A 27,903-nucleotide genomic window follows, 5' to 3' on the forward strand; every position below is an offset into this window, starting at 1 on the left:
TGCATAGGACGCGGGACGGTTATCAGGCACGCGGAGGCACCTTTTGGAGCGTGGACCCTCTGGACGCTGCCGCGCTAGAGTGGTGGGGATGAAGTGACTGAGCTTCTGGGCCATCGGCTCATCTGGGCTGCGGTGGAGCGAGTGACGAGCGCAGTCCCCTCCCCTCCCTCTTCTCTTGGTGTGGCGACAGCTAGTGACGTCGTGGGTGTGATGGCCGCCGCGAGGCCGGGAAGGTGAAGGTGAGAGGGCGAGCGCGCCGGGGTGGTGGAACCGGCAGGCCCCCGCCGGGAGAGTCCTGAGCCGCCCAGCTTAGGACGCCGGGACGCTGGGGCCCCTGGGGCTCGGGCTCAGGCTCGGGTCACACGGGCGTTCCCCTGCCCCGGCCTCGCCGCCGAGCCCTCCTCGGCTCTGAAGAGGGGGCGGGCCGCAGGACCCAGGACTGGGAGGTGGGCTCCTCGAAGCTCCCGGCACCCCGGTCTTCCCTGCCCTGTGGTCACATTCCTGACCCCTGACCCTTTCCCAGTTTTCATCCTATACTTTTCTGTTTTCTTTTTGCCAGCATTCTTTTTTTTTTTTTTTTTCAGGACCCAGTTCACTGCCTACTCCGTTTATGGTGGAGGTCCTTTTACTTGTATGACTTCTCATTGCACGGTTAAGACCCTCGATGGTTGGAGCTATTCTTACCCGTCCCTGACCCTAGCACCTAGCACCTAGCACATTGAAGGCCTCAGAAAATACTGAAAAAGATAGCTGTTTGGGTGCAGAAAGGCAAAGCTGCTTGTAATACTCCTCTCTCACCCTGTTTGTTTACTTTCCCAGTCATCTCTGCCTACTTCCAGAAAAGGATTCTTGATTTTCCCCTTCTTGTCTTATGTTGGAAAACACAAGTGAGCTCTGGAGGCACAGTTAGTGTATCTTGGTCTCTAGCTTGGCCACTTGACTATATATATCTTCTCACTTGCTTCCCCCCCCCCCCCCAGGGTTTCTCTCTGTAGCCTTGTCTGTCCTGGAGCTCACTCTGTAGACCAGGCTGGCATTCAACTCACAGAGATCCATCTGTCTCCCAAGTGCTTGGGTTAAAGGCATGGGCCATCACCACTGGTGTTCCCACTTACTCTTAAGTGCAAGTTGATTCTATAGACTTGTGAATGGAACAGATTACTTTGTAGCAGCTGGGATAGACAGGCTTTCGATCAGGTCTGCTCTCTTCCTTTCCACACCCCTCCCACTGCTAGTTGACAGTTTCCAGGTCCTCAAGGCCGGGCCTTGTCCTGGTTGTCTCCCTCCTCTCTCCTCTGGATGTGCCTTTTCGAGGACCTCATTGGCGCCTTGCACTAGCACATGGCTAACAGTGTGTTTGTGCATGCCTGTGCTTTGTGTTCCTTGTCTCCACCCCCCCACACACACACACACCCTTCCTCACCTGCTCCTGAAGTACCTCAGTGAGTAAGCTTCCCTCAGGGATGAGTTAGTTTGGCTTTAATACTTGATTAGACATGCTTTGCACATCAGGTGGCATTTTTTCTTCCTGGTTGCCTATTGACCTCTCCCTTTTGCTTTCCAAAAGTGGGGACAGGTGGAGTCAACACCATCAGTGGCCAACCTGGACCTGAATCAACACAGAGGAGACCTCAAGTTCATTTCATCTTTTTGACTCCAGCCATGTCCAGGACGCCCACCCTGTGAAGGTCTCTTACCAGCTAAAAAGTAAGTGGAAGCTGTGGTTTGGGGCACCAGGGCCTGGCTCGAGAGTGAAAGAGCGTGTTCTGCTGGCTCTCGGGTGGCAGGTCTCTTGGATGGGATCCTGGAGCACAGAGCTGATGGCTTCCAACTTGTGTTGGAAGAAGCTGCTGTTTCTCCTTTCTGCTTCTGTGGCACTTCACTAGTTGACAGGTGAGAACATTGCTGGGATCTATCTCCTGGGGTCCCTGAAGCATTAGTCTCTTTCCCTTGTTTGTTCCTCTCTGTGTTGGCTCTTCTCTGTCTCTGCTTGGCAGAGGTTGGCTCCTTATCATGGCTCTAAGAGTTGGCTCTGTCCGTTACCCTGTGTACTCTTTTGTTTCAATTTCTCAGCTTCTCCTCTGCTCCAGTTTTGTCAGCAGACGATCTCTGGACCCATTTTATTTTCTCTGCTAGGAGTTGCTGTACATAAAACTGGGTAAGGAGGTGGTGTGGATTCAGAATTGCACCTCGGATCCAAACACCTTGCACTGAATTTTGCTGCTGCTGTGCAAACACCTAATACTTCCCCACTAATAGCCTGGGTTGAGGCAAAGCTTCTGATGGCCTTCAAGTGCTAATCCTGGCTTTTATTCAGAGTTGGGTTTGTTTCTGATTTAAATTAATATGCTATTACTGGGCTTTTGCAACTTCTGGGGGTGGGAGAAGTCTGTCAGATAATGAGTCTTTCCCTAAAGTGTGAGCCTTAGAGTTTTAAAGCCTGTTAGAAGTTTCTACTCACCCCATCCCTCCCTGCTTTCTTTTGAGAAAGGTAGGGCCACATGAACAGGTTGGCCTTGAACTCCCTGCTTAACTGAGGATGACCTTAAGCTCCTTTTTCGTGCTCTTTTCCTCAGATTTATTTATTTAGTGTGCATGTACGTCCCAGTGCACATGTGGAGGTCAGAGGACAACCTGTGGGAATTTGTTCCCTCTACCATGTGGGTTCAGATATTGGATTTAGGGTGTTAGGCAACAAGAACTTTTACCAGTGGTGGAGCCATCTCTCCATCCCAGCCTTGAACTGGTGATTCTCCTGCCTCCACCTCCCAAGTGCTAGGAGTACACTGTGTGCCACCATGCTGTTAAGAAGTGTCTTCTCGCCGGGCATTGGTGGCGCACGCCTTTAATCTCAGCACTTGGGAGGCAGAGGCAGGTGGATCTCTGTGAGTTCGAGACAAGCTTGGTCTACAGAGCGAGTTCCAGGATAGGCTCCAAAGCCACAGAGAAACCCTGTCTCCAAAAAACAAAAAACAAAAAACAAAAACAAAAAAGAAGTGTCTTCTCCAAGCAAATTGTTGTTGCCAATCAATTGCAGTGAGGCTGAGTTTAAGTCTGCCCTCCTGCCCAGGCCTCTGCTGCATTCATGTGCACAGAAATGTTTTGACTGTATAGTGTTTTTTTTTTTTTTTTTTTTTAACATGGTCTATTGGATACAATTGGAGTTCTGGGGGGGGTCAGTCTTTGGGAAATGCTACTGTTAAGTGCTCCAAAATCTGAAGTACTTTGAGGCTGTTAACAAAAGTTCAGAGTGTGCCATTTGGTATAACTAAGCTAGTGAAACTGATATTGGAACTGGACCCTCTGGCCCAGTTGTACTTAGGGGACAGGCCCCACATGCCTGCAGTGAGCCCTGTGGTAAGGGGAGGCCTATCAGGGCTTTCCAGAAGAGGGACAGGAACTCAGCCTCCTCCCGCCACCTCACTGGCAGGAAAAGCCCCAGATAGCAGGGGTTCTTTGGGGGCTTTTGGGCATGTATTTACAAATTTAGTCCTTTTGTGCACATAGACATGTGCAGTTTGCTCTTTGGGTTAAATTTCAGAATCTGAAATATTTGCTCATCTCTCTTGACTGGCTGAGCTCCAAATGCTTAGCTTCAAATTGCTTCTCAGGAAAAAGTGGATTTGGGTATTTAGGGATGGAAGGTTTTAGATGGTTTCCCTGGGCGGTATTCACTAGCACAGCCTGTGCGTCTCACAGCTGTGGATGAGGAAGGTTTCTAGAACTCAGCACCTGGGTAGAGACACGGTGTGATTTTTAAAAACAATTCAGACTAAAAATTTGGTAAGGTTGTGTCCTCTGTGTGTGGGTGACTTTGAGTTATGTCTAGAAGGAAAGTGAGCCTATGCAAAATGAACAGAAAAGGAGAGTGGTTTCTAGACAGAAAGCAAGGTCAGATGCAGACACTCCATCTGGGGATTAGCAGAGCCAGAGAAATCTGAGCTTGGAGCCAGCTGTGGTAGGTTTCTGCAGGGCTAGGGCGCATAGCCACAGGTGTGAGGTCAGGGCAGCTCCTGGCCAGGTGAACACGCAGCAGGCCCTTGGAGGTTTGCAGCCACTTGGTTTTACTAGTGTGTATGCCCTGGAGTCTTGCATTTACTGAACACCGACAGCTCTTGGTTTATATTCTTTGGGCTTGAAGACAAGGATCAGCAGCTTGGAAGCACCCACTTCTAAGAGCTCAGCTATAAAGGAACTTTCTTCCTTCAAGCAAATCACTGTGGGCTGGGCACTGCTTATCTCTTCCAGCTGACCTGTTTACTCCATTTCCATGGTAGCGGGTCGGAGAGTACAGGATGTGCTGGTAGGGTTACTCACCAGTGTTACTCCCAGCATCCTAGGCTGGGTTGCTGGGTGGCCGTGGGGAGAGTCTTGTGATCTGGCTGTAGTTTACAATTGTTTGCGACCATGAGCTACACTCTGCCTTTGAGCCTTGACTCTGCTGAGCATGTTGCTTATGCTATCATCTTTAGTCATCTGACAACTTACTCCATTTCTGATTTGTTGAATGTGAAGAAACCAGGGTTCCAAAGTGTAATACCTGGCTTGGTTTGTGCAGGAAGAACACAGGGACTCTCACTTTGTGCTGATTTCAAAATCTTTGTCCTGTGCAACCTTACCCCATCCTACACTCTTTCTCCTTCTCTGTCCCTTCCTTGTTCTCGTCTTCTGCCCACCCTACCGCATAACTAACTTCACGCACTCTTCCTTTGCTTTGTTGAATTATTTTATTTCCAGTGCCCATTCTGGGATCTCCCTTGTCTTTTCTAGTTGAGAAAGTTCATCTCAGAAGTGGGGTGTGGTGGTACACGCCCATAATCGCAGCCCTTGAGAGAGAGAGCAGGAGGATGGAAAGTTCAAGACCTCCATGACCCTGTCTCACCAGCACTATGACTACCACCACACACACCAACACACACCACACACCACACACACCACACACACCACACACACCAACACACACCACACACCACACACACCACACACACCACACACACCAACACACACCACACACCACACACACACACACCACACACACACACCACACACCTCACACACCACACACACCACACACCAACACACACCACACACCACACACACCACCCACCACACACACCACCACACACCACATACCACCACACACACCACACACCTCACACCACACACCACACACACCACCTCACACACCACACACCTCACACCACACACCACACACACACACCACACACCTCACACCACACACCTCACACCACACACCTCACACCACACACCTCACACCACACACACACACACACCTCACACCACACACCTCACACCACACACCTCACACCACACACCTCACACCACACACCACACATACCACCTCACACACCACACACCTCACACCACACACCTCACACCACACACCTCACACCACACACCTCACACCACACACCACACACCACACACACACCACCACACACACCTCACACCACACACCACACACACCACCTCACACACCACACACACCACACACCACAACACACACCTCACACCACACACACCACCTCACCCACCACACACACCATACACACCACAACACACACCACACACACCACCTCACACCACAACACACACCTCACACCACACACACCACACACCACCACACACACACCCCACCACCACTATACACATCATCACCATATACCCTGAAGAAAGAAGGAGAAGGTAGAAACAGCAGTGTGCTCACTTCCTTCCCCTGGTCCTGTAGAATCTGTAACATGCAACAGGGTTTGTTGATTTGAGCAACATATGTTGGTCCCCATTCCTGGACCTGTCTTTTTGCCTACCTTGATGTTGGCCCTTCTCAAAAACCCAGTTTTAGCAGTCAGGCTTCTTGTGCTTTTTTTCTGGCTGCTCTTCCTGCTCAGGACCTGTGTTGCAGCTTTTGACACCATTGTTGGGTTATCTTGTGTGTTCAACCATGAACAAGTGCTGATGGGCTGGAGGCTTGGCAGCAGGCGCCATGGGTAGGGTGGCCGTACACAGAATGACAGGACCAGACAGCCACACAGCTGCACACACTCCCCTCATCCTCGAGCCCCATTTTCCTTTTATGTTCCAAGCAAGGTCTCTGTGGGCTCTGCTGGGGAAGCAGCTCTTTCCATGGTTGGAACTCTAAGTAGGACCTTCCAGGGCTCCACTTGGGGGCCAGCCACACCTGGGAGAGACATTAGTATACATTTTGACATTTGATGTAAGATGTCTAAGGCGTTGCAGTCAAGTGTTGTGGCTTCTGTGAAGATATGTGAGACTAACAAAAAGACAAGCAAAGATAGACTAGCAGAGAGCAAAATGCCCCGTGTTATCACAAAACAGTACAGGGCTTTACCTTTCATTTCCAAATAGGCTTCTGCCGTACACTATCATAGCAGAGCCTGATAGGCTTTTGTTGTCATTTATTTGTTTATTTGAGACAGGGTCTTATGTAGCCCTGGCTGGCCTTAAACTCACTGTGTAGTCATAGCCAGCCCTGAACTCTTGATCTTGTCTCCAGCTTCCAAATGCTAGAATCACAGGCATGTGCTTCCATGCCTGCCACAGTACATTCCATTTTTTTTCCCTAAGTTTTAGAAGTAGATCTCTCTCTCTCTTGAGGGTCACTCGTGCTTGTCTCTACTCCATAAGCAAGCAAACTAACAAACCCTGTTAGGAATGAGGACCACAAAGTGGCCATGGAAGGGTATGGGTAATCCTGACCTTGAACGCACTTGGCTTTCACTGTCTGATGCTCCTTTGGGCTGATGGTGTTGAGGAAATAGGTCCAATTTTTTTTCTCTACCTGAGGATTCCTGTGTGTGTGACTGTGCGATCCCAAGACTTCTCCCCTCTCTCTGAGGTGCTAGTCAGTGTTGAACAGGCAAGGCAGGGATTGCCAGCACCAAGCCTGAACTCAGGGCTCTGCAACCAGGCATCTGTGAACCCACACAGTGTGACACGGGATGGGCCCAAGTGAGCCAAGAACTCCCTTCCTGTTTAGGCTGTTGGGATCTTGCTTCTCCTGAGTGAGTCCAGAGTACCCCATATTCTTGGTGGTCCCGGTTCTTGTCCCATGTCTGTACCGAAGCAGCATGGCCCAACATGGACGTGCCTATACAATACAGCCTTGGTTCTCTTGCAGCGAGATGTCCCTGCTCTTCTCTCGATGCAACTCCATCGTCACTGTCAAGAAGGATAAGCGACACATGGCTGAGGTGAATGCTTCCCCACTCAAGCACTTCGTTACTGCCAAGAAGAAGATCAATGGCATTTTTGAGCAGCTGGGGGCCTACATTCAAGAGAGCGCCAGCTTTCTGGAAGGTGAGAAATTTGAGTAGCAGGATTTGGGGATCCCAAGTAGGCCTGCTCTAGGGAAACACAAGCCCAAGTGTGCCATTGCCCTCACCTGTGCTCTGCTTGGATCCCTGTGGGCCCTGAGTACCAGGAAGATCAGGGTGAACTATTACCTTAGGGATTCCACGGGCTTCATTTGAAGGGTTTTTGTTTTGTTTTTGTTTTTTTTTTAAAAGATTTATTTATTATATATATAATATATATATTATGTATGCCTGCATGCCAGAAGAGGGCACCTGATCTCATTATAGATGGTTGTGAGCCACCATGTGGTTGCTGGGAATTGAACTCAGGACCTCTGGAAGAGCAGCCAGTGCTCTTAACCTCTGAGCCATCTCTCCAGCCCTTGAAGGAGGTTTTTGTTGTTGTTTTTTATTTTGTTTTCTTTTTGAGACAGCGTTTCTCTATGTAGCTCTGATTGTTTTGGAACTCACTTTGTAGACCAGGCTGGCCTCAAACTCAGAAATCACTTTGTAGACCAGGCTGGCCTCAAACTCAGAAATCCACCTGCCTCTGCCTCCCAGAGGGTAAGTGAATCTTTTTGGTTTTTCGAGACAGGGTTTCTCTGTGGCTTTGGAGGCTGTCCTGGAACTTGCTCTGTAGACCAGTCTGGCCTCGAACTCACAGAGATTCACCTGCCTCTGCCTCTGGAGTACTGGGATTAAAGGCGTGCGCCACCACCGCCCGGCTTGGGTAGGTGAATCTTACCCCATCAGAAAGGCAAGCAGGCAGGAGGTGTGGTATGGTGATTGCTCTGTTGGTAAAGCCTGGCTTACATTACACAAAGCCTGTGTTCCATCTCCAGCACATGCATAGGTATATGGTACATGCCTGTAATCCCAGCACTTGGAAGATTGCAGTGGTAGGAGCAAGAGTTTAAGGTCTTGACTGCTAGTGAGTTTGAGGTCAACTTGAGCTTTGTGAAACCTTGTCTCCTAAAGCCTACCAAACAGAAAAGCCAAAAGGCAAGTAGACTAAGGTTTGAGAGTTATCTGATGCCTTAGTGTCAGAGGGATGAGCTGGCTGTACCCAGGTGTCTCTAATGCCACAACCCATGTGTTTTATTTGGCTTGGTTCTGGCTGTCACAGCACCAAACACTGCTGGATGTTGATTATTTTGGACAGGGTGCCCTGTTTGGTATTTTTAGATTGGTGTTGGAAGTGCAAGTAGGAAACTCATGTCGCTGTGTCTTTTCTCCAGTTACTAATTTGAGCACAGCCTCTGTCAGTGGAGGACTGCTTCCCAGCCCCCTCTCTGTCTGGGGGCACTTCCAGCCACTAGCTATCAGGCTCCTTCTAAAGGGTGACCAGCTACTGGCCTGGAGCTTGTCTGTGGAGACTCAGGTGCTGAGTCTTCTCTGTGCTTGGTTTCCTTGTGTGTGAAGTTGTTGGGGGGGGGGGTCATGAGAGACTCAGCATCTTCAGCTTTACCTTCGGAAGCTGGCAGACCCAGTGGTGTGGGGGGTGGGGAGGAAGGGGATGGACAAGTGACACTACTCCTAACTCAGTGGACCGTCTCTCTGGCCTGCTCATTGTCTGACTTGGGCTAGCCGGTACATGAGGCCCCGATAAAGACAAGGACCATGTCCAGTTTTGCTAACCTACCTGTGCCCTGCCCTGTGTATGGGGCTTGAGGAAGCAATGATACCTGGGTAGTTGGATGTTTGGCCCTGAATCTTAGGGTGTGATGGAGACTGAAAGGATTGCCAATCACAGCCTGTTTATTAGCGGTAGCTCTGCTCTGCCTTCCCTGAGCTGGGCCTCGGTGTGCAGAGGTGGGGAACAGGCTGTTGCCTTCCCAGAGCCTGACTGGCCTCTGCCTTGAGTCACTCACTCATGTGATGTTGTGGACAGGCAGGTGTTTCAGGAAGGTGCCCTGTCACAGCTCTTTGATGTGTTCTTTTGTGAAAATAGGAGGCTTTTGTTTATTGACCACATGGAAGGAAAGAGACTGAATGTTGGAGCTGTGTTTGGGATTGCTCTGGTCAGGGGAGAGGAGGTTTCCCACCCAGGCAAATAATGAGAGCTAGTCAGCCTGCAAGCGCTTGTTGTTCTGTGGAGCCACGTGCCTGAGAGACAGCTTCCTCCTATGAGGCACTGCAAAAGTCATGCCCATGTGCCCATTTAAGGGAGGAATGTTGATGCATCTGGGGTGGGGTGACTGCTGGCTGGGTTGGGGGGGCATGTTGACTGGGTCACTTCCTTTCATGGCACTCATTAGAGGGAAAATTCACTAGGTAGTCTCTGACATGCCACTTGGCATATTCCAGATGCTTTAGGGAGTGTTCTTAGGGCTGGGACCAGCCAGTCCGGTCATTTGCAAGAGTTTGCTGCAAGCCCAAACACACAACTGCTTGCCAGAGAGTTGAAGCACTTAGTGGTAGAAGGGTGAGGCTGGGTCTTGCTCAGTTCCATCTTCTATAATGACTTTTTTTTTTTTTTTTTCACCCATCTGCCTGTCAAGGGCACTGGGGAAAAGCAACACAGTCCTCTAAGCATCCATTCACTCAGCCAGTGATGGTGAATCTGCTGGTCCAGCCATCACATGGGAGCTAACACAGGCAGGTGAGCTAGCCAGTTACACTGGGGAGAAGTACAGCGTACTGTGAATGCACAGACACACTCAGGCGTGAGACCCAGTCATTACTTCCTCAGGTCAATTGGGGCAGGTAGCAGCAAGCAAAGCCTCGAGGGACAGGAGGCTGGTGAGTTTGGGGAGATGGTGTGGTGGAGTTAAAAGTGGGAGCTGGCAAGGCCAGGCATGGCGACTTACACCTTTAATACCAGCAGTAAGGAGACAGAAGCAGGTGGGTCTCTGTGAGTTCGAGGCCAGCCTGGTCTACAAAGTAGATGTCAGGACAGCCAGGACTGTTACACAGAGAAACCCTGTCTCAAACAGCCCCCCCCAACACACACACACACACACACACACACACACAGAGAGAGAGAGAGAGAGAGAGAGAGAGAGAGAGAGAGAGAGAGAGAGAGAGAGAGAGATTTCTCTATTAAAGAAAAAATACTGACATAAAGAGTCAAGTGTTCAGGTACTCACTCAGCACTTTGCATTTGAATTCATTTCATTTTTAGACACCTTGGGAAGTAGATACAGCTGTTCTTATGAAAGAAGATGGGGGGACCCTGTCAGTCTTGCTCCCCAGTCTGTTCAAAACTGCCACACAGTAGGACTACAGTAGGGAGTCTGGGAGAGCAGGGAGTCCGCAGAGGTGGTCTTGTGTTGGAGAGGGAGGCTGTGACTCTGGAGCTTTCTGACCATGCAGTGACTGCTGTCATCTTCCCTGCAGACACTCACAGGAATGCAGAGCTGGACCCAGTTACTACAGAAGAGCAGGTCCTGGACGTCAAAGGGTACCTGTCCAAAGTCAGGGGCATCAGCGAGGTCCTGGCCAGGCGACACATGAAGGTGGCTTTTTTTGGCCGGTGAGTACTTGGAAGTCCTCCCTGCTTCTCGTTTTGTGGCCTGGGGCTGGGGTGGGGTGGGGGTGGGGTGGGGCTGTGGTGGGGGTGGGGTGGATGCAGGTGTGGAGAGAGGTCTTCTCCGCTGGACAGCAGTGGCTGGCGTGCCTGAGTCCTTGTGCTCCTTTTGGGAGCCAGGGCTTCACACATGCTGACTCTGTGTCTGTCACCCATCTGTGCCCAGCCCTGGATGAACCATTAGAAAGGGTGTGTCCCTGGAGAGATGCTGGTGCTGCTCTGCAGCTAGTCCCCAGAACTTTTCATCATGTGGGGTGGAAGTTGTCCCTAGTAAACAGTGACTTTCCACTCTACCCAGCTCGTGGCAACCAGTATTCTGGCCTCAGACCTGCTGCTGTGGTCATCCTGCCTCAGCCTCCCAGTGCTGGGATTTGATTATACTTATCCTGACCAGGAAGCCTAGAATTGATTGAGAAGTCACTGCCCTGGATGCCACACACGTGGACCCTTATGTTGCTGATGGTTCTCTTGCCCCACCTAGGTCCACTGCCTCTTCAGCCCCAAATAAGCACACAGATAATATATTAATTATAAAACTATTGGCTGATGGTTTAGGCTTCTTCTAGCTCTGTCTTAATTATTAACCCATTTCTATTAATCTAAGTATTTATTTCCACATGGTCTTATCTTATCGGAGAAGGGTCAGTACCTGTTACTCCTTTGGTGGCCTACATGGTGACTGTTCTGGAGGCTCCCCCTGCCTACCTTTCTTAGAATTCTCGTCTCCTAGCCCCGCCTGTCTTCCTGCCTCATTGGCCAAACAGTGTTTATTCATCAACCAATAAGAGAAACATATATACAGAAGGACATCCCCCATCATCTCCTCTTTTCTGTCTAAATAAAAAGAAGGGTTTTAACTTTAACATAGTAAAATTATATATAACAAAACAGTTATCAAGTAAGAACTGTAGTTAACAATATTTAGTCCATTAACATTTGGCAAAATTTAAAGAAAACATATTGTCATCTATCTTATCTTTGTGAGTCTTATATGTAACTTGCCTTTTACTAAGAAAACCATAACCATAACTGTCTTCAACTTCATCAAAGACCTCAAAAGGATAATATGTAAACTCTAGAATTGACAGAGACCTCTTGCTGTCTGGACAGTCACCCAAAGTTTCTCTGTAACATTAGAGCATCCAAGTTTAGTCCATAGGCCATAGTGTGTCTGGCAGTCCTCTCAGCGAAGCAGGAAATTTTAAACTGTCCACCTGTATTGGCAGTTTGTTAGTTATTTTTTTCTGTGTCCTGTAGAATGTCTGGCAGACTCTTCCATGAAGCAGGAACCCTGAAGGACTGTTATCTTGTTTTGGCAAATTGAGCAGTCACTTTCCTGTGGGTCCTGTATGTCTAGTTCATACAGTGTACAGTCAGACAGTCCAGTCAAGAGCACTGTCCTGCACAAATAGCTGCTCTTGCCATGTTGAAGGCAAGATGTCCGTCTTCCTCTCTGACATCATTGGTGTTGACATGGCAGAGAATCAGACTCTGGAGCCTAGGCTGGCCACTACAGTATGACAGCCCAGACTGTGTAATTGTTCATGGCCTCACTGTTGTTTTCTCCTAGGACGAGCAATGGGAAGAGCACTGTGATCAATGCCATGCTCTGGGACAAAGTTCTGCCGTCCGGGATTGGCCACACCACCAATTGCTTCCTGCGGGTAGAGGGCACAGATGGCCACGAGGCCTTCCTCCTCACTGAGGGCTCGGAAGAGAAGAAGAGCGTCAAGGTGGGTGCTGGCCAGCCAGCTCTCTGCCTTGGGAACCAGTGGGTGCAGTCTGGACTTGAACACTAGCACACCAGTGTCACAGGGCTCACTGGACCGCCATGCTCATGAACTTGGTGGAGGATTGGGAGAGTGTGGGGGGGCAGCAAAGGGAGCACCACTGTTAGCACTGTTGAGGGCGAGAGGCTGAGCTGGCTGGCCTGCGCCCTAAGCAGGGAGGAGAGCACACGTGTTCTCCAGGGCTTGCCAGCAGGGAGTGGTTCCTGAGGTTGCTCTGGGATTCTCAGGAAGCAGCCAGCAGCTGCTGCATTTTCATTTCCTGAGAGGCAGCTGTGCTCTGCTTGGAACCAGGTGTGCATTTTGATTCATAGAGAATTAATCATTGCAGAATAAATGGCTTCAAGGTTATGTTTGAGAAAGAGGCTTAAAGAGGGGAGTGCAATGACAAAGGGGTGCTGAGAGATGGCTCCTCAGCTAAGAGTTCTTGCTGCTCTTTCAGAGGACATGAGTTCAGTTCCCAGCACTGTCAGGTGCCTCATATCCTCCTGTAACTCCAGCGCCAGAGGATCCAACACCCTTGTCTGGCTTTGTGGACACCTATATACACACATGCACATAGATAAAAATTAATGAATCTTTTAAACGTTTTCTTATTTTATGTGTGTATGTGTCTGCCTGCTTGTATGTCTGAGTACCACATAGGTGCCTGGTGCACACAGAGTCTATCCAGGAGGGCATCAGATCCTCTGAAACTGGAGTTACAGTTGTGAGCTGCTGTGTAGGCACTGGGAAATGAACCCAAGTTCTCTGGAAGAGCAGTCAGTGCTCTTAATCTCTGAGTCATCTCTTCAGCCCTTGAATCTAATTTTCTTTCTTTTTTAAGGAAAAGGGGTAGTCAGTTGGTCAGCCATCCTAGGCTGCTGTGTTGCAGCAGGTTGCGCGGGAGATCTCCCAGCTGATGGCACATCTTGGCTGATATTTATTTCCTTCTCCACCATCAGACTGTGAACCAGCTGGCCCATGCCCTCCATCAGGACGAGCAGCTGCATGCAGGCAGCCTGGTGAGTGTGATGTGGCCCAACTCCAAGTGTCCACTTCTGAAGGATGACCTCGTGCTGATGGACAGGTGAGAGGGGAGTGACTCCTAGAAGCTCAGTCTGAGGGTACCAACTCCATTTCTGGGTGATTCAGGTCGAAGGTCCCTGTGTCCTCTCTCTCTTTGTTTAAGTACTGATGCCTTTCAAACATCCGACCCGAATCCTTCTGCCCCTTGGATTTCTTCCAGGGGCTGGTTGGTTATCATGCCTATTGGCATCAGAGCCCTGCAGATGTCCCATGGGTAGGTTGTTTGAGAGATAGGGGTGCTGAGAAGTGGGGGAGTCACTGTGTTTGGGTTCTGCCAGTTCAAGCTAGTTCAGGGCTTCAGAGGCACTTGTTCTATGAAACAGTCCTTGGCAGACATGTGCAAGCAGACTTAGTTAGGCTCTTTGCTTCCTTAGTTCCTTTCCTCTGGAAGCCAAAATACAATACTGTGTAGAGCATAGCCTGCAATAGCTTAGGACCTGTTTGATCATTCTATTTCTCTTTGTCTGAAATGCCCGTGGCAGACTGGGCCTTTAGACATTGGCTCTGGGAAAGCTGGTGGTTCAGAATAGTTAGTATGTGTGTTGGTAGCATATGTGGTCATTTTGTTCCTCTTGAAGGAATGCTTTGCCCTTCCTTTTGGACATGTTAGACCTACACCAAAAAATACAATACAATGACCTTGACCCGGACTCAAATACAAACTTGAAAGTCGGACATAGTAGTGCATGCCTGTAATCACATCTCTAGAGAGTTGGAGGCAGGAGGATCAGGAGTTCAAGATCAGTCTCTGCTACATGAGACCCTGTCTCAACTGAAAAAAAAGGAAGAAATTCTGGGGCTGGAGAGATGGCTCAGGGGTTAAAAGCACTGACTGTGCTTCCAGAGGTTCTGAGTTCAATTTCCAGCGACCACATGGTGGCTCACAGCCATCTGTAATGAGATCTGGCACCCTCTTCTGGCATGCAGGCAGGCAGAATACTGTATACATAATAAATAAATCTTAAAAAAAAAAAAAGAAAAAGAAAAAAGAAATTCAAAACCTGACTTCAGTTGTATATCTCTAACTGAAAACTACAAGATAGTATGTTTTTATAAAAGTAATAGGTGCTGCTGGGCGGTGTTGGCACATGTCTTTAATTCCAACACTCTACAGAGTGAGTTCCAGGACAGCCAGGGCTACATAGAGAAACCCTATTTCAAAAAAACAACCAAACAAAAAAAGTGATAGGTGCTAAAAAAAAAAAAAAAGCCTCCAAATTCTTCAATGATCTGGAAGGGCAGGGAAGGGGAAATGAAGATCCCAGTGAGGGTGGGCTTAGCCCCCTCCTCCCTTCCTTTGCCTGGCCATCCTGCAAGTCCCAGGGCTGTTCACACTGGGGCCCATGCCCTATGCCTGACCATACTAATTTACACCTGTCATCACCAGCCCTGGGATTGATGTCACCACAGAGCTGGACAGCTGGATTGATAAGTTTTGCCTGGATGCTGATGTGTTTGTGTTGGTGGCCAACTCAGAGTCCACACTGATGCAGACGGTAACTCTTCCTCCACCTTGTCCCTGGGCCTGCTGGGTAGGACAGCTAGTGGGGCTTCAACTGACAGGAGCCCTCCTCCATCACACCCTTGTTTAGGAGAAGCAGTTCTTCCACAAAGTGAGCGAGAGGCTCTCCCGGCCTAACATCTTCATCCTGAACAACCGCTGGGACGCGTCCGCCTCGGAGCCTGAGTACATGGAGGAGGTGGGTGTATCTCTGGCAGTTTGGAGGCTGCCAAGAGCCATGAATACTAACCACTCAGGTCTGCTTTCCGTCCCTGTCCCCTCCCAGTCACTTTCTTTCTTTTCCTCGATTTCTCCTAGGTCAAAAGAGCATCCCTGCCATGCTTGTTTTGTCTTTGTTTTTCTGTTCGCTTGGGCCAGTAACTTAGGTTCACACAAGCTCAGTACATACAGAAACAGACTTTAGGAAGACATTTGGGAAGGAAGCTTAAAGAGAATGAGGGATAGGTGGTTCTTAGGACAATTCCCAGCTCCGATTTTGTGTGAAATAAAAGAAAAGGGATTTGTGAGTCCAAATGCTGCTGAGGCTCTACAGTGGAGCTTTGGTTGTAATCCTGTCTCCACACCTGAGGGAGTGGGATCTGCTCACAACTTGACGGGTGGGCGTGGGTGGGCGTGGGTGTGGGTGTGGGGGAGTGGGGATGGGGCCTGTGGAGGCTCTTAACTCTTTAAGTCCTACCTGGGGGCTGGGACTCTCTAGGGGTACCTATTGTTTTCTAAACCAAGGTCCTGGGAGGCGTGGCCTTTCCAAGTAGAGCCAGGTTTAGGCTCCTTCCCTTCTGGAACACAAAGAACAATACTAGGCAGACTTCGACTTGAGGCAGACTGGGGCCTCAGGAGTCCTAGAGAGGAGCTAGGGAGACTGGTGGTGGCTCCACCAAAGAACAATAGTAGGCAAACTTGGACCTGAGGCAGACTGGGGTCTGTTCTGTGTCTCAGGAGCCCCAGACAGGAGCTAGGGAGACTGGTGGCTCTAGAGCAGAGGTGGTGGGTGACCTTCATTGTGTAAACGTTTATCCCTTTGGCCTGTTGAGCCCTGTGGATGGGGTTTCCCCACCTCTGCCCTGCTCACGCACACCTGTCTGTCTGGGCCCAGGTACGGCGCCAGCACATGGAACGCTGCACTGCTTTTCTGGTGGACGAGCTGGGCGTGGTGGATCGAGCTCAGGCTGGGGACAGGATTTTCTTCGTATCTGCCAAGGAGGTGCTCAGTGCCAGGGTCCAGAAAGCCCAGGGCATGCCAGAAGGAGGTAACCATGAGAGCTGATGGCTCCTTTTTATGGGTATTCAAAATGTAGAGTCTGGGTCTGTGGTCTGGCAGGGAGGTAGTGAGCAGAGCCTGCAGGAGGTCCTCGCTCCTTAGAATCACCTAGGAGATGCCTCTGGGCATGTCTTTGAAGGCATTTCCAGAGAGGACTCCCTAAGGTGGGATGACTCACCCTGAATGGAGCTGCAGCAGAGCACACCATTCCTTCCATTTCTTTGCCCAGTGAGGTCTGGGCAAGCAAACTCGAGTTCCTGCTGCTATTCCTTGCCTGCCATGACCTACTGTGTCCCCTTAGGCTGGGGGCCAGAGCAAGCCTGCCTCCCTCCCTTGTTTTTTGTTAGGTGTTTTGGTTGCAGGGTTAGAAGAGTATCCTAGAGAGGGCTCAGTGGTTAAGAGCACCAGCTGCTCTTCTCTTCCAGAGGACTCAGGTTCAATTCCCAGCACCCACACGGCAGCTCACAACTGCCTGTAACTCCAGTTCCAGGAGATCTGACACCTTCACACCAATGCACATAAAATGAAGTTAGATAAAATAAATTAAAAAAAGAAAAAGAAAAGTAACCTAGAGAGCAGCTTTCCCCGTTTTTGTCTGTGCAGCTGTTTCCTCACTTAACACTGCCATCCTCCTAGGGGGCGCTCTTGCAGAAGGATTTCAAGTGAGGATGTTTGAGTTTCAGAATTTTGAGAGGCGATTCGAGGTAAGTCTTGGATTCTGGTAGGTGGTGATTCTGCCCTTCAGGCTCTCTCTAGCCTGTCCCTGGCTATGAAAGCCATGGACAGCCTAGCCCTTGGAGGTGCTGGCTCCCACTCGGTGCTCTGTCTGTTCCAGGAATGCATTTCCCAGTCTGCAGTAAAGACCAAATTTGAGCAGCACACAGTCCGGGCCAAGCAGATTGCAGAGGCTGTTCGTCTCATCATGGATTCCCTGCACATTGCGGCTCAGGAGCAGCGGTGAGAGCTCTGAGTCTAAAGCCCAGGGAATGCTAGGAAATTATGGTTCTCTGTATTTTGCTTTGGGCAGCTAATATCTTTATGATCAGATCCTTAATGTTGAGCTGAGTCCATGGGCTCACACCAAAGCCTGTGTAGTAGAGCCACACAGACACCCTGGCCTGGAGGGCCACTTGGTGTCTGACACCTTTGTTCTTAATTTTCAGTGGTACGGGGTTCAGAGTGGAGGGCTTGCACCAGTTAGAAAAGCATTTGACTACTGAAGCTCTAGCCGAGGTTTTTTATTTTGTTTGTGGGGTTTTTGTTGTTTGTTTGAACATATTCTTGCTATGTAGTCCAGGTTAGTCTTGAACTTCAGTGCCCCACTCAAACATACCATATCCAGCCTAAACCTACCTTTTTGTTGTTGTTGTTGAGACAGGGTTTTAACTATGCATCTTTAGCTAGCCCAGAGCTTGAAATGTAGACCAGCTGGCTTTGAACTCAGAGATCTGCCTGTCCCTGCCGCATGAATGCAGGGACTAAAAGTGTGTGGCAGTTTTCAAAACATGGTGGGCGCTGGAGATGTGCCCAATTAGCAGTGTTTACCAAGCATGTAGGAGCCCTAAGCTCAGCCCCCAGCACACACTTGTGCACACATGCAGGTACACTGGCTTGGCTATAGGAGTGACAGCCTCTAATCCCAGCATTCTAGAGGTGGAGGCAGGATGATCAGAAGTTCAGCATTCTTGGGTATATAGGAAGTTTGAGGCCAGCTTAGGATACATGAGATCCTGTCTTTAAAAAAAAATATATTTGAGAAATTTAAAATGTAAAAAAGCACAGGGACTCTTATACAGACAATTCACAGTATTGCCCCTGAGTTAAAACAGAACAGAAAAGGAGTTAAGTAACCTTGATTCTGTGGTCCCACCCACTCCTCATGGGTGATGGTGAGTTTGTGTGGTTCTATGACCCAAAATTAAAAGTGCTTCTCGCCAGGCGTTGGTGGCGCACGCTTTAATCCCAGCACTTGGGAGATAGAGGCAGGTGGATCTCTGTGAGTTTGATGCCAGCCTGGTTTACAGAGTGAGTTCCAGGACAACCTCCAAAGCAATACAGAAAAACCCTGTCTCAAAACAAACAAACAAACAAACAAAAAAAAACAATCAAAAACAAACAACAAAAAAGTGCTTCTGGAGGAAAACATGAAGAGACTGTGGCTGCTGGGCACGTGCCACACATGTTCAGGCATGGAATTGCCTGTGTTGACACTCAGCCTGGTTTCCCCCTTTGTTCTTGTGGGGATGCTTGCCGTGGGTGCTGGGAACTGAGCAGGTGTCCGACCCACTGTTACTCAGCTTGTCATGGGAGCTCTGCAGAGCATCCGTCTACTGTGCCTGCTTGGAAGACCTCCTGTTCCTGTAGCTCTCACCACATCTTGAGACACAGGCATTTTCTCCAGGTGATCTGCTAGTTGCTTTCTTTAATTTCATTTCCCAATTACTGGACCAGCAGAACATTCTTTTGTTGTTGTTGTGTTTTTTTGTTTTGTTTTGTTTTGTTTTTAATTTCACACTGAACTGGACAGTGGTGGCAGCAGCTAAGCCTTTAATTCCATCACTCGGAATTAAAGTTTATAGTTTATAGTTTATATGGGAGGCAGAGGCAGGTGCAGGTGGATCTCTGTGAGTTCAAGGCCAGCCTGGTCTACAAAGCAGACAGCCAGGGCTACACAAAGAAACCCTGTGTTGAAAAAAGAAAATGTTTTTTTCACACTGTTGTGGCACAGCTCACATGTAGAAGTCAGAGGACAGCTTGTGGAATCAGATCTCTCCTTCTGCCTTTATCTGGGTCTTAGGGACTGAATTCAAGGCGTTAGGCTCGCACAGCAAGCATTTGACCCACTAAGTCATGTTGCTAACTTGTGAAGTACCTCCCTCCCCCATATTATTTAGCAGAACTGTTTCTAAACCTCTCTAGCCACCTCTCTTCAGACACCCTGTCCAGGCAGGATAGGTGTAGCCTAGGTGAGCTTCCCTTGGCTCCTCTGCTTAGTCATGTGGGGGCATGGGTTTCTGAGCAGTACTTTTTTCTTTCAGGGTTTACTGTCTGGAGATGCGGGAAGAGCGGCAAGACCGGCTGAGATTCATTGACAAGCAGCTGGAGCTCTTGGCTCAAGACTATAAACTGAGAATTAAGCAAATTACAGAGGAAGTGGAAAGGCAGGTGAGAAGTGAAGAGACGGTTCTGTGGGGAGATCCGTGCTCAAGAGTCAAAGTCAAGTTCAGTGGCAGCAGATGCTGAAAGCAAAGCGTCTCCTCCCAGGGCTTCCTCGGCTTTCTGGGAAGCTCTCTGTGGCCCCGATTCAAGAATATAGTTTCCCCTGGGCCTTCTTCCAGGGCCATTTTGGTTGCCCGTTTTCTTCCGCCTCTGAAGCTTCAAATCAAGAGGAGCCGCTTTGTGTGGGGACAGGCGAGCCATTCACTGCAGCCTCCTGGGTGTGGGGGCAGGCGAGCCGCTCATTCACTGCAGCCTCTCCTGCCAAAGCAAAGCACAGTCCTGATGCTCACAGGGCCCTCCCTTGGCTGCAGGTGTCCACAGCCATGGCTGAAGAGATCAGACGCCTCTCTGTGCTGGTTGATGAATACCAGATGGACTTCCACCCATCCCCAGTCGTCCTCAAGGTTTATAAGAATGTGAGTGAAGCACTGTGTGCTCTTGGCAGAGGCCTTTAGGCAGAGACCTTGTAGACAGCAACTCAGCCTTAGTTGGTCTGTCTGAGGGTCCCTGAGTGGATCAGGGACATGAGACCCAAGCTTCCTCTGCCTCCTTGGTCAGCTGGCGGTCTGCCTAAATCCCCAAGACTCCTGATGGTGGGGCCTCCTATCTTACCCTCTCTTTTCTGGAGGCAGGAACTGCATTGCCATCCGAGACTCCTGATGGTGGGGCCTCTTCTCTTACTCTCTCTTTTCTGGAGGCAGGAGCTGCATCGCCATATAGAGGAAGGCCTGGGCCGGAACATGTCTGACCGCTGCTCCACAGCCATCACCAGTTCCCTGCAGACTATGCAGCAGGACATGATAGGTTAGTGCCACAAGGGGCCTTGGGATCTGTGGAGCTGCCCTATCCAAGATGAGGCTAATCTAAAGTAAGATGGGGCTGGAGAGAGAGCTCAGTGTGTGAAGAGTGCGCACAGCTCTGGCAGAGGACCTGAGTTTGGTTCTCAGAGCCAGAGCCCATGTCAGGAGGATCACAGCGGCCTGAACTTCAGATCCATCCAGGAGATCCTGTGCCCCTGACCTCCATATATGCACCTGCACCCATGAGCGCACGCACACACACACACACACACACACACACACACACACACACACACACACACAATCAAAATAATAAATCAACTAGGATGGCCTTCCCTTACCTGTTACCTTTGGTGGTGATTGAACTTATTACCTTCGGGTTCTGGTGTCCTGAGCTCATTCTGTATGAACTTGGGTAGCCATGTGGGACAGTACACAAGCTGAGACTTTGGCAAGACCGATGGCAGGTTTGGGAAGGTGACCTGCCAGCCAGTCCCACTGGCTGACCACCTGGGCGTTGTTTCTGCACAGAGCTGCAGCATCCCCAGCAGCTAGGATGGACTGTGCCTGAGGGTGGGCACTGGAGTGGCGCGAGCCTGAGCTGATGCATTCTCTCCCCGCTTGTTCCCTTGACAGATGGCTTGAAGCCCCTTCTTCCTGTGTCTGTGCGGAATCAGATGGACATGCTGGTCCCTCGCCAGTGCTTCTCCCTCAGCTATGACCTGAACTGTGACAAGCTGTGTGCTGACTTTCAGGAGGACATCGAGTTCCACTTCTCCCTTGGGTGGACAATGCTGGTGAACAGGTTCCTGGGCCCCAAGAACTGCCGCCGGGCCTTGATGGGCTACAGCGATCAGGCAAGAAGCTTCTTTCCCTAGGGCATCATGGGAGATCATCTTGCCACCAGATACATGTATCAGCCTACTAGTGGGGTCCCTAAGGCAGACGGCCATGGCAGTGTGCTATTCTGTCACTGGTTGGCATTGTGGCCAAGCTGGTCTTGTCCTAATTACAAATTCAGAGGGTTTTCTAGTGCTTCCAAGGGTGTGATCTTCAACACAGACCACTTGGAGGCTGGGGTGTGGCTCCGTGGAAAGGTGTGCGCCTTGTATTCAGGAGGCTTTGGATTTGATCCTTAATGCTGCATGGGGCAGGGCACAACCACTTTAAGATTTAGTGAAAAAAATTAAAAATATTTTAGAATAAAAATACATTAGGAGCTGGAGAGATGGCTTAGCAGTTTAGAGTACTTATTCTTCCAGAGGATCCAGATTATCTCCTTAGCACCTATATGATGGTTCACAACTGTCTTTAACTCTAGTTCCAAGGCATCCAGTGCCCTCTTGACCTTCACATACACCAGGCACATATAAGGTACACAAACATACATGCAAGCAAAACATTCATACATACAAAATGAAATAAAGCCTATATTAAAAATACACATCAGGACTTTAAATTTTAGAATAAAAAGTGCATTAGGGACTCAGGAGAAGGTTCAGTGGATGCAAGCACTTACTCCTCCTCCAGAGTTAACTTATCAGCCTGGAGGAGACAGAGCCTCCAGTTCATTGAGAGACCAGTCTTACAGCAGGAAGCGGTGAGGGAGGGCATCTAACACTCTGCTCTGGTGTCTGCGTGTGGATGCATGGAGACACCCCCCCACACCCACACACACACAGAGAGATGTGCGCGCGCACACACATACACAGAGAGATGCACACACACACACACACACACACACACACACACACACACACTCACATCCATGCTTGAATCACTGCTTTTAGTACAGGTCCTGTGCTGGCACAAGCCAGGGCTTACAGCCCCAGCCCATGGCTGTCACGTGCTCACATTGGGCTAGCCGGTCTCTTAGGAAGCAAATACCCCACTGTGGTGCGCACAAAGGTCACTTTCCCTCTTCTGCCTGTTGGGAATTGAAGAACTGCTGAGTCCCTGTCCTGCCTCATGTAGTCTTGAGGGTCATTGAGGGTTGCTTGAAGGACAGTCTTGTAACAGTCTTGTCGTTCCTTTGTCATCTCTCTCATCAGGTGCAGCGGCCCATACCTCTGACACCTGCCAACCCCAGTATGCCCCCCTTGCCACAGGGCTCCCTCACACAGGAGGAGCTTATGGTCTCCATGGTTACCGGCCTGGCCTCTCTGACATCCAGGACCTCCATGGGCATTCTCGTGGTCGGAGGAGTGGTCAGTGACACCTGCTCAGGGAGGGGGAGGGGCAAGGGAGGGGCCTGGGGCTCAGTGAGGGTTTTCTACCTTGGGGAGCTGTGTGTCCGGAGCCCTTTCACACACATGTTCCACTGAGGCATCACACAGCTAACAGGATGTTCCCATTTCCTGAAGATAGCTTGCAGAAACACACCGCTAGTTTGAACCCTTCCCCCCCATAATAAGTAAACAACAGGGAACAACTAAAGGTTAAGAAGGAGCCCACCTGACCCTTGAACCAAACCCCAAGGGGCAGCTGAGTGTCCTCTGGTTTCTGTGGAGCTCACCTTGTTGTGACTCAGGACACTGTGAAGCCATGGTCCCTCATGTTTGAGATCTCCCTGGTGGTGTTGGCAAGCTCTCATGCCCTTGTAGACTGTGGCGAGGCAGAGTAGTGGCAAAGGGTAACTGTCAGGAGTCGCTTTTCGAACATGTCGTACAACGTGGATCCACTGAGGCCCCTCCCCTGAGACTGAGAATTGCATCCTTCAGCTCTTTCCATAGATAGTGACCTGGAAGAGGGTCGTGAACTGTGACCTGACCCTTGACAGACCCTTTTATAGCATCTTGTTCACCTAGATATATAACCTGGGAGTTAAATTTACACCACATACCTCCTTTGTGATTGAAGAAGCTTATAAGTAAACTGGCCAGAGTTCATGCAACCAGGATGATGCATGCCATGAAAGTCTTGATCCTGAGCTCCAAGCCCCATGCTATGACTAAACTACACTCTCTTCAGCCAGCTGTGGGGAGTGACTCTGAATTCTGCTTCTTAGAATAAGCTATTGCTTTGGATCGTGTGTTTCTCTTTAAGAAGCCTGCTTCTCTGTTTGGAGCTGAAGCTCAACACAGAGAGCTTGCCCGACATGTGCTAGGCCCCTGTATTCCATCCCGAGCCCTAAAAAAAGCAAACTTCTCACTAGATCAGGACAGTGGTCCTAACCCTAAGTTATCTCCTGTGGCCAGCAGCGTTTCCCTCACTCCCAGATGGAGATAGTCCCTGCCCTCTTAGCCTCCCTGGTCACAGAGACCTTGTTCAAATTGATCATGCATTCCTACAGGTGTGGAAGGCTGTGGGCTGGAGACTCATTGCCCTCTCATTTGGACTGTATGGGCTTCTCTATGTCTATGAGCGGCTGACCTGGACCACCAAGGCCAAGGAGAGGGCCTTCAAGCGCCAGTTTGTGGAATATGCCAGTGAGAAGCTGCAACTCATTATCAGTTATACTGGCTCTAACTGCAGCCACCAAGTCCAGCAGTGAGTAGCCCAAGGACCTGAGGAAGGACACCCCAATAGTTGGTCTCTCCCCACCTCCCTTTGAGCCTAACCTGAGAGCCCCTGGGTCTCGGCATCATGGGCTCCAGGACTGTGTAGTGCCCGCTTTATGTCCAAGGATAACGGGTCCAAGGCTGAGGTCAGGTAGGCCTCCATTGCCACAAGAGGGGAAGGAATGGGAAAACAGGGACCTGGGGCATGCTTCATAGACTTTAAAGGTTTGTTTGGGACTGGAATGGAACTCAGTTGGCAGAGCACTTGCCCAGCATGCATGAAACCCTGGGCTTGATCCCCACTATCGTAGAGACCAGGTGTGATGTCTTACACCTATAATCCCAGCACTCAGGAGACGGAGGCAGGAGGATGATCATTGGTATGGGGGGTTTGGGGCCATCCTGGGCTATATAAGACCCTGTCTGTAAGTAAATAAATAATTAAGGATTGCCTTGAAGGGCATGAGCTATGCCATCCTAAATCAAAGCCTGGTTACAGTGCCTCAAGTAGGTCAGGGGTACCTGTGGTTGCTCCATCTTGGAGCATGGAGAAGGCAGTTTTTCTACCCTGCACTGCCTAATTGCAAACTCAGGGCAACCTTCTGGCTTCAGCAGCCTGAGTCCTAGGATTGCAGACATGAGCAGACATGTTTGTTTGTCCTGTAATTGGCACGGCAGGCCCCTTATGCAATAGCTTTCCCTTTACTCTTGTAGCTGTGTGCTAGATGTTTCCTTGATAGGACTAGGGACATATAGCTCTGCTGGTAGAGAGCGCACATGCTCGCTCGCTCGCTCACATGCACGAGAGGATACTGAGACTTGGACTTGGAGATGAGGGAGGTGAAACCCTTTCCTTGCCCCATAGCTGATGAGCATCGGAGTCGGAATCCTGGCCCCTGGTATCCTGGTTAGCTTCACCACTGGACTGATGTCTCCTGTGGCCCTGCCCAGGGTCTTTGATGTGGGCATTGGGCTGTTCGTGGTTTCAGCAGAGATGGGAAGGACCTCAGGCCAGAGCAGGTGTGGGTGGCTCAGCTGCTGCTCTGTTCTGGGTGGATGTGGCCACCAGCAGAATCCTGCCTGAACCACCACCTGCCCTGTTGATCCCATCTCTGTCCCCTTAGGGAACTGTCTGGGACATTTGCTCATCTGTGCCAGCAAGTTGATATCACCCGAGAGAATCTGGAGCAGGAAATTGCTGCCATGAACAAGAAAGTCGAGGCTCTGGAATCACTTCAGAGCAAAGCCAAATTGCTCAGGTGAGTGGCCTAGTGGCCAAGCTGGGGGAGTTGGGGCTTGTCTGCCGTCTGCAGAAAATTGGTGGCCGTGGAAGCTAAGTCCCTTGTCTGGAGTGCCACAGGAAATGTCCAGAAGCAACTTGGGGTGCAGGTGGGCTGCACTTTTATTCTCCTTGCCCTGTGTGAGAGATGCCACACTGTTTACCAGCTGGGGCTTTCAGGACAGTGTCTGTTGCTGCTGGTAGCCACAAAGACAGGCTGAGATAGCACACAAACCTTCACCTGTCAGCCAAGAAAGCTGGCCTCCAGAGATTTGGGAATCTGGGCTGCAGCAAAACCAGAAAAACCTGGCGGGCAATGGTGGCCCACGCCTTTAATCCCAGCACTTAGGAGGCAGAGGCAGGTGGATCTCAGTGAGTTTGAGGTCATCCTGGCCTACAAATCAAGTTTCAGGACAGCTAAGACCTGTTACGCAGAGAAACCCTGTCTCAAAAAATAAATAAATAAATAAATAAATAAATAAATAAATAAAATAAAAGAGGCAGGAGGATGGCTGTGAGTTTCAGGCCAGTGTGGGCTACTTAGTGAGATTCTGTCTCAGCCCACCTCTTTTTTAAAAAGCCTGGCTCTGTCCCATCAGCCGTGACCTCCTTTTCCTCATCTGCAGAGTGGGAAAATGTGCTGTTGGAGTGTTAAATGAAGGTTAGTGTGACCTGTCATTGTCTGCTGTCTGTATAGAGCCATCTTGTCTTCGCAGGAATAAAGCTGGCTGGTTGGACAGTGAACTCAACATGTTCACACACCAATACCTGCAGCCCAGCAGATAGTGGGCAGCTGGGGCGGGCCTGCACTGAGAAGAGGCAGGGCTGCGCCTCCCATCAGCTCCAGTCCTTGGCCATGGCAGAGAGAAGAAGGAAAGCACCCGCTGCTGTCTTGTACTGTTTTGAGCCCTTCAGCACCAGTTACTCCCTACCCTTGCAGGAAGACCCCTGGCTCACACCCTGAAGGTGACTGACAAGAATTGGACAGCTCATCACCAAGGAGTCACGCATGTCCGTGTCTGCTCATCATGTTCACTTGGTTGAAATTCACTGTGCATTTGATAAGGTCTTCCTTAGGGTAGCAGCTTGCAGAATGACTGAGGGAGCCTCACAAGCATCAGGAAGACACTCCCACCTTCTCCAGCCCGAGCACCTACAGGGAAAGGCAGTATTGGGTGACTGGACTCACTGGAAGGATGCAGGATAGTGCTGGGAGGGCCAGTTTTGTCCCAGAGGACTTGCTTCTTGTGCTTGGCCCTCAGCTTTAGCGCTTTTCCCCACTCGCAGTCTTTCAGTTGTGCTTGGTGGCCAGGCTCAACATACCCTGGGCTTTAGACTCGGGCAGCTCGTATGAGAAGCTGGGGAGCTCGGCCAGCCAGAGCAGAGGGAGAGCTCAGGAGAAGGTATATGGATTAGGTGTCAGATGTGGTAATGCTGTTGGTGGCCGACAGTTGGTGAGATGGGACTTGCCTCGAGGTCCTTGCTCTTTCTTCAGCTCTTGGCCTATTAGTCCTAGCTTATTAGTGAGAGCTAGTTTCGGCCAGGTGGTTAAAGGATGTAGCAGGAGGAATGGTGGAAGATGGTGGCCTGGGGTGGCTGGAAAGGGCAGGCACAGACTCCATCTCTCTACCTGACTTAGCGCTGAAGGGCTCACAAGCCCTTGAGCTTATTTCCCTAACTTCTGCTTATCCCCGCCTTGCTGCAAGCTCCCTGTGGACACCATTCTCTAGACTGTACCAATGACTGCAGCTGGCCACAAAACAGCATGAGAAGCCTGACAGCCATTTTCCTACTTCCCTGACCCCTAGGCCTCCTCTTAGTCTACTCCTGAAACCTCCTGCCGTTTGCTTAGCCTCCTGTTGACTCTGAATTTCCCATGGTTTAATGTTGGAATTGTTACTGGTCAAAGTGAGGAAGATTCCAGTCACCAAGGTTGGTTGTCTTAGAAAAGCAGTTTCGGGGTGATGAAGCCTTTGTAGACCAGGTAGAGAGTGTCTTAGATAAACCATTGCTCCAGCCCCTCCCAGAAGCCCACAGCCAGGAGCTCCCCTGGAGACAAGTTCCTGCTGATTGGGTGCCCCGTGCCCATCTCCTCTCCTGCCCATGTCTGCGTGCTTGCTTGCCCCTCAGTCTACCCTGTTTGCAGTGACAGTGACCGTCTTAGTCAAGGTCAGCATATAATGGGAAGAAGTAGTGGGTGTATTACCAGGCTGGACAGAGGGGTTACTTCGAAGTGGGTCAGGACAAATCAGCGTAACATGATCCCAACAAATGTTGTGTTCTTTTGGGGGAACAAATAGAATACACTCTTTTTCAGTGTAGCCCCTGAGTAATGAATGAACTTTTGAACTATATTATATAAGTAAAAATTCCATTTATACCACCAGGGAGAGCCTGTACCTGAGACGTTTAGCGGAGCACTTTAGTTTCTTGCTGCTAACTGTTGTGTGATCTTTGCTGGGGCGCACAAGGCTCCTGACACAGTGAGTTGCTTCTGGTATATTTGAGGCAATGCACTTGCCTGAGTTACCTGTATCTCTGCTGATGTGTTGGAAACTAAAATAAAGCCCCAGTTGTGACCCTGTGTGACCTCTCTGCCTGGCAGTG

The 27,903-nt window shown here is 50.0% G+C and overlaps 1 protein-coding gene across 5 annotated transcripts; it reads left to right on the top strand.

Moving 5' to 3' along the window:
• Mfn2 (mitofusin 2) lies at positions 1-27,880 on the top strand. Of its 5 annotated transcripts, none has more exons than XM_027398170.2 (20): positions 1-239; positions 585-631; positions 1,568-1,707; positions 7,160-7,338; positions 10,674-10,809; positions 12,434-12,596; positions 13,595-13,719; positions 15,106-15,214; positions 15,311-15,418; positions 16,334-16,487; positions 17,135-17,202; positions 17,334-17,455; positions 19,537-19,663; positions 20,029-20,133; positions 20,419-20,521; positions 21,154-21,374; positions 22,569-22,724; positions 23,810-24,006; positions 25,142-25,276; positions 26,013-27,880. In XM_027398170.2, the coding sequence occupies exons 4-20, from the start codon at positions 7,164-7,166 to the stop codon at positions 26,080-26,082; spliced, it is 2,274 nt and encodes a 757-aa protein (XP_027253971.1). In that variant the 5' UTR covers positions 1-239; positions 585-631; positions 1,568-1,707; positions 7,160-7,163; the 3' UTR covers positions 26,083-27,880. The 5 variants fall into 5 exon arrangements, with proteins under 5 accessions (XP_027253971.1, XP_027253972.1, XP_027253970.1 ...); XM_027398171.2 differs by having other exon boundaries at positions 585-619; XM_027398169.2 differs by lacking the exon at positions 585-631.
• Positions 27,881-27,903: the final 23 nt, after the last annotated feature.

Source organism: Cricetulus griseus, chromosome 2 (genome assembly GCF_003668045.3).
Source record: "Cricetulus griseus strain 17A/GY chromosome 2, alternate assembly CriGri-PICRH-1.0, whole genome shotgun sequence".
NCBI lineage: Eukaryota > Metazoa > Chordata > Mammalia > Rodentia > Cricetidae > Cricetulus > Cricetulus griseus.